General features: G+C 40.3%; 1 protein-coding gene across 1 annotated transcript; it reads left to right on the top strand.

Annotated features, from left to right (window-relative positions):
• Positions 1-859: 859 nt before the first annotated feature.
• LOC307254616 (uncharacterized protein) lies at positions 860-4,202 on the top strand. The gene is made up of 2 exons (XM_080033068.1): positions 860-1,245; positions 1,803-4,202. The coding sequence occupies exons 1-2, from the start codon at positions 1,065-1,067 to the stop codon at positions 2,018-2,020; spliced, it is 399 nt and encodes a 132-aa protein (XP_079889194.1). The 5' UTR covers positions 860-1,064; the 3' UTR covers positions 2,021-4,202.
• Positions 4,203-11,291: the final 7,089 nt, after the last annotated feature.

Here is an 11,291-nt window from a genome sequence, read left to right as displayed (position 1 = left end):
TATCACCATCACTGTCCATGGTACTGATCTATGGACAGCCATGGACACCCTGCCTCCATGAAATATTTTCATAACCTATGAGACTGAGCATGACTGTTTAACACAAAGCACAGTAGCTCTTTATTTTCGTTCTGGATTCGTAACATACACACTGACTGACCTCTTCCATACATAATGTGTCCTGTTACCACACAATTACATAGAGTGACTTGGACACTGCTCTCTAAGCTGCTGCTGTAAATATTGTTTCTTGGTACTGATCAGTAATAGAGAAAGCATGTTTGTCTCATTCGAAATATATTCAAGTGTTAATTGTTTCCATTTTTTTTTCTTTTTTTTTTAATATCGCGGACGTGTTGGCCATAAAATAAATGTTTTAGATTCTCAAAGCATCATACCTTTTTGATTTTTTGAATTAATTTGTAGAAGGCATTACATACAAACAACAACAAAGAAGACAGACCTACACTTTGGATGTTGCTCTTGGTGAAGTATCATATGTACACCCATATAATATTGTGAACAGTCCACAGGCATCACTGCTATGCTTTCAGTTAGTTCACCTCATGTTTTCAAGTGCTTTTCAAGTTCTTCCTCAGGTTATAAAGAAGGTTGTTCCCTCCAAAAGGGGACAAGCAGGCTGATTTCATCTCTTCTCATGAACATTTTTTAACATTGGGTACAAATTATCAACTGGCTGGAGGGCTGTGTGAAGCTAGTCTTGTGACTTTTTCAATTGAAATGGTTGTGTACTGAGGGGTTGGCTGTTTTGCAGATGACTTCCAGACATGTGTGCTGAGGTTATGGCCTATAAAAAGACAAACACCAGCAGCGGTAGCTAGTTCATTTTGCAACACAAGCCAGTGTTCGATTCTACAGCAGCAAAAAGACAAGTCTATGTTTCCACGGTGGGACATTACATTGGAATTTGGAATCAGTTTTTTAAAGGGGTCATCCGTTGCTTTCTTGAGGTCACTGCGGTTTTTAGCTGTTTAAGTGTAGCAGGGTTGGATTGTGAAGTTGGAGGTTGTGCTGTTGAGATTTTTTTGGAACCCTTGTCAAACATGAGTAACTTTAACGGTGAGCTGACCCAGAGGGAGCAGGATTTACTGAAGATCCGTAGAGGTAGTGACACTAGCGCGGCCCAACTGGTGAAGATGGAGAAGATGATGCAGCAAACCAAGGGCCTGATGGACAAGAAGACAGAGTCGCCCTCAGACAGCATGTCCTACCAGGAGAACATGGGTCAGTATCAGCAAACAAATCTCTCTATATCTTTAAGGCCAGACACTGCACTTAGCTTATAGATATCATCATGGAACTTTGCCAGTTGATTACTTACATTAAAACAATGATTTTGTTGTTATACAATTTTTCAGAAATACTGGAATAAATTTGCATCTCTTAAAAACATCTACTGTGCATGTTGGATAAAGCTCAAAGTTAAAGTCTTTATTTAATTTTTTGCAACATATTAGAGGCCAAAGTTTTTTACAGAACAGTTTTTTTTCATTGTATAAGTAAAAAGAAATACTATGTACAGGTCTTAAAAATGCATCTTCGTCATGTTCGTCACCATAAGTCAGACAATTAAAAACATATGAACAAGTCCTTCTGCAATAACCTTTTATATATACAAGCATGAAGGCACTATAAAATGATGGAGGCAAAATAAACAAAAGTATCAAAATTGACCCAGTTTTTGCCTGCATGTGTCCCAGTTGAAAAGCCTTGACAGTGTGGTCGCGGTGTATATTGTGTATAGTATGTGTGTGACTGTGTTTTGCGCTTGTTATTGACAGTGGAGGACCTGGAGGAGAAGGTGCGCTCCAGCAGACGTCAAAGGAGGAGCTCCCTGCACCACACTCAGATGCTGGAGAGCCAGATGAAGACAGTGAAGGTTGAACTGTCGGGCACCATGGACCATCTTCAGGAGCTCAGAAACAAGCTCCGTCGCTCCCAGCAGAAAGCAGAGGAGCGCACAGCCACCATGGAGAAGCTGGCAGCAGGGCTCAGGTGAACACTTTGTCTGCTCTGAAGCTTTTTTCATCACCATTTTTCCCAAGCTCAAATACATCCCTTTGAGCGTTGCATGGAATTTTTATTTATTTTTTGGGCCTGCCACAGCTCTCTTTCTCAGTCATCTGGAAATTTGATACAGAAATATGAATCGCCCGCTGCTTATGCTGCTGGAGAATTCACGGAAGTGCTTTGAAACTATATTTAAAAGGTGGAGTCAGCGATTCTGGGGAACACTTGTTGTCAAAATCACTTTTTTGTCAAAATCAGTGAATGTCTCGTCTTGATAAGGTACCTATACTTAGTGTATGAAGTATGAAAAAAACTAATTCAGTGTTTAAACGAACCCTAGTTAACTAGTATGTAAAAAAAGAGAATGTAATCAAAGGGGGCCCACGAAGCTAGCAACATGCCCGTTTACAGAGCCTAGGCTATGTATTAACAGCATTTTTTTCCTTCTGTACACACACATTCGCAGACCATGAGGACCATTTTTGACAAAAAAAAAGTGATTTTGACAACAATCGTTCTTCAGAAATCGCTGACCCCACCTTTAACTTATGAAAACATCATTCCATATTTCTGCCATGTTCCAAGGAGATTGCTTTTTAATATGAGATGGCTCATCTCAGAGGCAATAGTGAATGTTATTCAGCCCATCCTCAGCAGCCCTCATCAATGTTTTTTTATGGGATGCTGAACGCTGGTCCCTTTATGAAAAGAAAATATCAGTGTGATTGATGACAGTCTACCGGGGTCACCTCCATGTTATTGCTGCATGAACCCCGGGCTTTAATGAATTCAGCCCTGCCAATGGGTAACATGTGAGCTGTCCTTTTGTAATGTCAATCTGTTCATGTTCGACAACAACTTATAGTCATTCCTTGAAACGGATGAGTTTCATGTTGTATGGAGTGTTTCTTGTACATAAAAGCTATATTTGTCTGCAATCATATATATCAACAGGAAATATAGAGGTAATTTGATTTCATATCTGGCGTGTAGGGAAAGGCATGGTCCAGTTGCACACAATTGTCTTTTAAAATAAACTGATTGATATTTTTTTTGTCATAATCCAACAAACACATTATCATTTTGAGATGGGACCATTATAAAGTATATTGAGCTATATATGTATAAGTGTATTAGAAAAAAATGCCTTTCATTGTCTGACTGTCACTCTTAGAGCAAAAGCCTTTTTGTCTGTTTGCTGCGTGTGAGTCATCTGAAAGCTGTATTTTATTTTCTGCCCTCCCTTGTGGCTGGCATCATGTGACTACACTTTATTTGGCACAGCTATTTTTCACACAGTGTCACATGTTGTACGGCTGACTGCGACCTAGACATTTAACGTTAAAGGAATAGTTCAACATTTAGATTGCTTAGCCTTTTTGCCTCACTCTCCGGCTCAAGAAAAAAGGCGACAGAAACCTGTAACTGTGTGTGCATTTTTGATCAAAGCTCAGTCATCCAGGTTAGCTTAGCTCAAATACTGGTAGTCAAGGTGAGCAGGCCAAAACATACCCTTTTCAACATCTCTAAGCGCTCCTGTGTGCTTGGTGGGACTTGTTTATTTACCAAGTTATGTTAGGCTCTATACTTTTACACGTTTTGTCATTTAAAAACAAATTACAATCTGGAAGGTGCCTGTGACGGTCATGTATTTGATTCTAAAATGACATAAAGTGTAAAAAATATAGTGTACAACATACATTGATAAATAAACAACTCCCATCAAGCTCACAGGAGTTTAGTGATGTGGTAAAGTTTATCTTTTGAGCTGCTCCCCTTGACTACCAGTGTTTGAGCTAAGCTAACCTGGATGAGCGACATTTGCCCATTTCTATATACAAAATGCACACCTTCCTTTAATTATAACACCGTTACAGAGTAATAAAGGCTGTTCATAATGTGAAGCTGCTTTCTCGAATTAACTCTTCATGCCTCTGATTTTGAATAATTATTTCCGCCCACTCACCAAGTCAGAAATACCTTCATACCTCCTCTCACTGTATAATTCTTGTTATATTATGGAAATGATTAGGGGTGACGTGACCCCGAAATAGTCCACTAGTCTATTTGACGATTCGAGCGAATGTGCCCGATTCAACTGCCAATCTCACAGTCAAATAGTTGCAATATTTGGTTATGAAACCATTCGATTTTGGCCATGTGTGGGGGCTGAATGTGCTTGGTTTATCCCAATGAATCATACATCGTCTATTGTTGTATAAATATCAGCCTATTGTACTGTTAATAAAAAGTTGAAACTAACTCATGCGCTTTTAATCAATGACCTCAGTGTGTGCATATGGTAGACTAAGTTGCAATAAAATAAATTATACTTACACCAAGTCAAGAAGACAAACTCTGATTGGGTGTTTTAGACCCTTTGTCTGGTTTGAAAACCAAATGGAAGCCAATGTCGCAAATGAGAATATGGATCAATAAGATAAAACAATCATTCATTTTAAGATGATGACGTCGTTTTCGAGGATCACCACTATGAGCCTGCAGGGGGCGCTGGAGGCCTCTCAGAGAGCAGTCAGGGAATGAATGAAGCAACATGTTCATACTCTCCTCCTCTACAAGACCACATCATAGGCATCAATAGGTTATATTTTAAGCAGAAATAAATGAAATTGATCTGTTTAGTTGAGCTTTTTTCTCATTGTCTCAGGATGGCCTAGAGGTAAGGGGGCCGACTAGTACCCATAATTTAGCTGGTTTGATCCCCGGCACTGGACAATTTTGTAACACTAGGGTGGCTGGTATTACGTATACGGTGCCCACCATCTCTACCATGTGTCCTTGAGCAAGACACTTAACCCCAAAACTGCTCCAGGGGTGCGGCCCCACTGCAGAATGTTGTTTTTAAGCTGTTGGACTCTTCCTCTGCAGTTATTCACAAAATGGGGAGCCTCACCCCATTATTGCTTGAAAAGACTGAATCTCCATGGGATCCTTTATATCAATTCATGATAATATCACCTGTTACCAGTTCACATGTTTATGTGAGTAATGTTCCAAACTGGTATTTTTCTTTAACATTCTACAGCTTTCCAAATCTTTTATTGCCTCTGTACCAACTTTTTTGAATTAACTTTTCAGAATAAGCATATATTTAAGAAAAACAATGAAATAGATAGGGTAAAACATTAAATATATTGCCTTTGTATTGTTTTCAACTTGATTGTATGTGAAAAAGGATAAACAAATGATCACATTCTGTTTTATATAAGTTTTACATAACGTCACAACTTTTTTCGGAATTTGGTTTGCATATATGGGGGGGTTGTTGTGAGCCAAAATTAAATAAGTTATTACATTATTGACAAAAAGTTGTTACATTTTGGGCACAGCATTTTGTTACATTATCCGCCAGTTATTTAAAAAAAAAAATCTTATTACATTTTGGTTTGTTGATACATTTCTGGCTCTAACAAGCATTTTTTACACAACGAAATGTCAACATTAAAGAGATTTAAGAAAACTTAGCAACATGTGTGTTACATGTTTGTGTAAGCTTATAGCCTTCTGTTGCATTGCCTGATGCCCTCTGGCCACTAAAGGAGAGTCTGGAACGGCAAAGGGCAACGGATTTGAAGATCTAATACCATACCACCAGTTAAATACTGTATATTCAGGTGCTTGGGCGGACCTGAATCCAGAACATTTTACATTATGTTCAAATCAGTGCTTCCAGTATGTTGTGTGTGTGTGTGTGTCACACCCACTCATGTACCCAGCTTACAGTTGGCTTTCTCCTGTGTTCAGTCCATACTTAAATAATTGGCAAGCCGCTAGTTCCTAATTCCTATCATCTTCATTCACACCTAGCATGTTTCTACATGCAGATGAAGGGAGGTGACTCTGTTGCACACTTGAAGGAATAGCGTGACATTTTGGGTAATTTTCTTTTCTTTCTTGCATATTTAGATGATAGGATGAATACCACTGGTCAACCCACTGGTATGTCTGACCAGTTTATAATACTGTGAATTCAGCCAAGCATCTGCTTTAGCTTTAGCCTCATATTTACCGTCCCAACACGAGTATCAATCTTCTCATAAGAGTATTTTCCAAAATGTAGGGGCAACTATCTATTCCTTAGTTGTAGGTGGAACTATTGCTTTGATTCCTGTCAGATCTATCAAGTTGGTATACTTTCTCGGCTGTACTTTGTCCTTTGTTTTTTTGGTTTGGTGAAAAAAGAAAAAAAAAACTCAACTGAATAGACTATTTCAATCCCCCTGACTTTCTGCTTTGTATGCTGTGTACTCTACCACGGGCTATTTACATACAATGCTGGATTAATGTGCCCAATAGTTGTTCAACCGGTCAGTCACACACAACGGGAGACACTTTAATGTGTCATCGTATTTTTATGTTTTTACTGTGCTGCATGTTGCATGTAACTCCATTGCTAATATAAATGTTGCTATGTCTTTGCCCTGGACATTAATGCTTTCAGAAATATACCGTGCAACACAAATCCACTCAACACATGCAGCAGTTTACAGAGCAATACTCACCTACAGTACACTCAAGTGAGCCCCAGTCCTGACCTGCAGTTAAACTGCACTGTGCCATTGACCTCAACTCAAATCTTGTTTTACTTTGCAGAATTATACAATGTTCCAGGTCAGGTTATTGTTCTCCTTCTTTTTATCCTGGATAAATCCCACATACATTAAAAGTAAATCTTGTTAAATGAAGGGCATGGTGTTAGGAGGGGCTTTATGGGGATTGAAGGCCAATCTGAAAATATAATAAAAAGCAGACTTGCTGCTTTTTACAGTAATGTTGCATTTCTCTCTCAAGTAAGCTTGAACTTCATGTCAGTGATTGCCTCTGCAGTTGTGTGGCAGTTTTCTTTCCTATTCGTCCAAATTGATGTAATGGGTGGAGCTTATTTAGTGCTTGTGTAGTGTATTTCGTTATGACACATTCTAAGATCAATGATAAATCAGGAGATTGTTTAATTACATACAGAGTTAACTATAAGGGGAGCCAGGAGTAGCTCTCGTGGGTATATGTGTGTGCATGATAGGAATGTGTATTGCTTAGTGGGGGAAGCCATAGGTGAGATTTCTGTAGGTTACTCAGCATGCACACAAAGGGAGGCTCCAGGGTGACTGGCTTGTATGGGCAATTTAGGACAAGATTTGGTTAAGATTTAACAGCTAATTTATTGGCCCCTGGCTAAAGGGATTGTCCTAAAGTTACTGAATCAGACTTCCTGGCCCCAAATGGCATAGCACCTCCAGGGATTGATTAACACAGATGTCCTCTGGACATTGTAGGTCGGAGTTAGTTAGGATCCACCAATCAGGAGTTAGGCGAGGTGGAGCTTACTGACCTAAGGACCAATCAACTCACTTAGATTTCAGGTTATAGGCCACCACAATTCAGGAAGAGACAGGTTTTTAGCTTACAGGAATTCTTAATAGCTTTATGTTTTGTGCATGTACCTCTATTAGTTTTTGGCTACAAACACTTTAAATTTTTAATTGGCTTCGTTTTGACTGCAGGATGAGTTTTGTTGTTAAAATAAAAGAATTGTTCTTGAGACCTCCTCATCTGACTCAAACTGCGTCTTCTTACATCAACCCACTACCAACGCCGTTGTTCTGAGTAAAGGCCGAAAATATACTGCACTTTAAAGCGAGAATTCCATATTTTGAGAAGGAAATCTCTGTTGGATTTTTTGCCTAGAGGTATATGAAGATGCACACACCACTCTCATATCTGTATGCTATACATTAAGTTATCTTAGCTTAGCTTGTGCTAATGTAAAGACTAGAAGTAGGCAATAACAAGTAACTTGGCTCTCTCCAAAGGTAAAAAAATGTAAATAAAGTTGAACATGACCGAACCTTAGCAAGAGAGCAGAATATTGCACTGTTCCTTCATTCATACGTCGACGATTCAAAACCTATATGCAGCAATGATGGCTGCGTGTCAAGGGGTAAATCCGCAGAAGATCTTTGAAGAAGTGCTGCTGCAGGAAATTAAAACTCCTGAGACACATCTGGGGGCAATTTCCACTCAGCCGTTCATGTATCCGCATGCACCCTCTTTAAACCGGGGAAAGAAAAGGCCGTTATCAGTTACCATTGTTGCATAAGCGTTGCCTCTGCTATGACAGTGTTCAGGCAAAACACTGCTGAGTTATAGATGACCTGATGTGCACTGTGTCTTTGCACTACTTATGTGTTTATTTGTGTCTGAGGTGTCGCTCTCTTCACTTGTTTTTCTTCTTCTTCTATATTGCATTGTTGAAAGGAGCCTGAGACTTAAAATTATTTCATTGCCAAATGACATGCTGCTGTAATTTTGCATCCCAGTTTGTGATATGAAGTGAGGAGCATTTATATTCCCACTCAAGTTAGAACAATAAGCTTGTATTTGGAGGCCTTTGTGTTCAGCCACCATGTTGGAATTGTGTGTGTGACTGTGTATGTGTGTGTGTGTGTGTGTGTGTGTGTGTGTGTGTGTGTGTGTGTGTGTGTGTGTGTGTGTGTGTGTGTGTGTGTGTGACTGTGTGTATGACTGTGTGTGACTGTGTTTGACTGTGTGTTTGGTCTTGTGGGGGGCGTGGCGTTATGTCCCAGACAGGGATTGTGTGAGTTGCCAATACCCAACCAACAAGACAGAATGTGCTGATGCAGCTGTGTTAGTAGGAGTGATGGACCCAGCCCTAGCCCCAGGCTTCGACTGTGCCGGTAGCCTGCTCAGAGGAGAGCTTTGTTACTTCCCCCTTAAACCAAGCTGTCACATGGGAGTCACACAGTGGTTGCACACCACAGTGCCGCTCAGACAATCACTTACAGTTGACCAAGGGCCCCAAGTCACAATTTTAAAGTTAATTGTGCAGGTCACAATTAACATCTAAGTCTAAGTTCAGTTGCTCCATCTTCTGCACTACACTTCATAGTAAAGACGATCCGCTTAACCGTGTGAATAATGTTTCCTCTACCAAGAGTGCCAGTAGGAATGACTTTTAGTATGTTGATTGATGACATTTTCTTTTTTCATAAATCAAAAATCATACTGACACATGGTGGTCGGAGACAATTATCCTATGTCGGGCTGTGCCAAACTCAGTCAGCCACGGTTACCATACCAATACAATTGAACACGCACTGAAGGTTACCAGGGCTTTGTGAAAGAGTCAATAATTAATGCCAATTGTACAAAGATAAGGCATTGTTTACACATAAACATTAACACAATATTTTATATTTGCACTTAAACTTAAACTGGAAACACAATTGACTAAGGCCTATTTATCTTTTACATGTTACAATGACATTGATGAACATCAGGATACCCCCCCCCCCAAAAAAAACAAACAAACAAACAAACAAACAAACATAACAATTCATGGGATTATTATTTTTATTTTAAATCTTCATTGAAAAAATTTAAATGAAAAACAACATACAGTATCTCACAAAAGTGAGTACACCCCTAACATTTCTTCAAATATTTCATTATATCTTTCCATGCGACAACACTGAATAAATGACACTTTGATACAATGTCAAGTAGTTAGTGTACAGCTTGTATAACAGTGTAAATTTACTGTCCCCTCAAAATAACTCGACACACAGCCATTAATGTCTAAACTGTTGGCAACAAAAGTGAGTACACCCCTAAGAAAAAATGTCCAAATTGGGCCCAAAGTGTACATTTTTTGTTTTGCCATCATTATTTTCTAGCGCTGCCTTAACCCTCTTGGGCATGTAGTTCAGTAGAGCTTCCCAGGTTGCAACTGGAACCCTCTTCTACCCATTCATGACGACATCAAGGAGCTGGTGGATATTAGAGTCCTTGCGCTCCTCCATCTCCCGTTTGAGGATGCCCCAAAGATGCTCAATAGGGTTTAAGACTGGTGACATGCTTGGCCAGTCCATAACCTTTACCCTCAGCTTCTTTAGCAAGCCAGTGGTTGTTCGGAGGTGTGTTTGGGGTCGTTATCATGTTGCAGTACTGCCCTGCGGCCCAGTTTATGAAGGGAGGGGATCATGCTCTGCTTCAGTATGTCACAGTACATGTTAGAATTCAATGAACTGTAGATCCCCAGTGCTGGCAGCACTCATGCAGCCCCAGACCATGACACTCCAACCACCATGCTTGACTCTAGGCAAGACACACTTGTCTTTGTACTCCTCACCTGGTTGCCGCTCCACACTCTTAACACCATCTGAACCAAATAAATGTATCTTGGTCTCATCAGACCACAGGACATGGTTGCAGTAATCCATGTCCGTAGTCTGTTTGTCTTCAGCAAACTTTTTGTGGGGTTTCTTGTGCATCATCTTTAGAATAGGCTTCCTTCTGGGATGACAGCCATGCAGACCAGTATGATGCAGAGTGCGGCGTATGGTCTGAGCACTGACAGGTTGACCCCCCACCCCTTCAAGCCCTTCAGCAATGCTGGCAGCACTCATACGTCTATTTTCCAAAGCCAACCTCTGTGTACGACGCTGACCACGTGCACTCAACCTTCGTAAACTGGGCCGCAGGGTGGTATTGCAACATGATAACGACCCCAAACACACCTCCAAGACGACCAGTGGCTTGCTAAAAAAGCTGAGGGTAAAGGTTATGGCCTGGCCAAGCATGTCTCCAGACCTAACCCCTATTGAGCATCTTTGGGGCATCCTCAAACAGAAGGTGGAGGAGCGCAAGGTCTTTAATATCCACCAGCTCTGTGATGCTGTCATAAATGGGTGGAAGAGGGTTCCAGTTGCAACCTGTGAAGCTCTAGTGAACTACATGCCCAAGAGGGTTAAGGCAGTGCTGGAAAATAATGGTGGCCACACAAAATATTTACACTTTGGGCCCAATTTGTAAATTTTTTCTAAGGGGTGTACTCACTTTTGTTGCCAGCAGTTTAGACATTAATGGCTGCGTGTCGAGTTATTTTGAGGGAACAGTAAATTTACACTGTTATACAAGCTGTACACTGACTACTTTACATTGTATCAAAGTGTCACTTCTTCAGTGTTGTCCCATGGAAAGATATAAAGAAAAATGTGAAGAAATGTGAGGGGTGTACTCACTTTTGTGAGATACTGTATATACACCATGGAGGGGGTGTCCAACAGCACCCTCTATAGGCCAGGTGCCACTGCTACATCTATCACAACAACATTAGGGTGCATAGACCAATTTGCATTTATAATACCTCTATGCAAAGCAGTAATGAACTCAGCAGCATGGAAGATTTTGTCCAAAACGTTGATAGGTAAGCCAGTTAG

This window comes from Ammodytes marinus (assembly GCF_949987685.1).
Source record: "Ammodytes marinus genome assembly, chromosome: 8".
NCBI classification, from domain to species: domain Eukaryota; kingdom Metazoa; phylum Chordata; class Actinopteri; order Uranoscopiformes; family Ammodytidae; genus Ammodytes; species Ammodytes marinus.
Note: the sequence above shows the minus strand (reverse complement) of the source record. Positions and strands in the feature narration are given on the sequence as shown.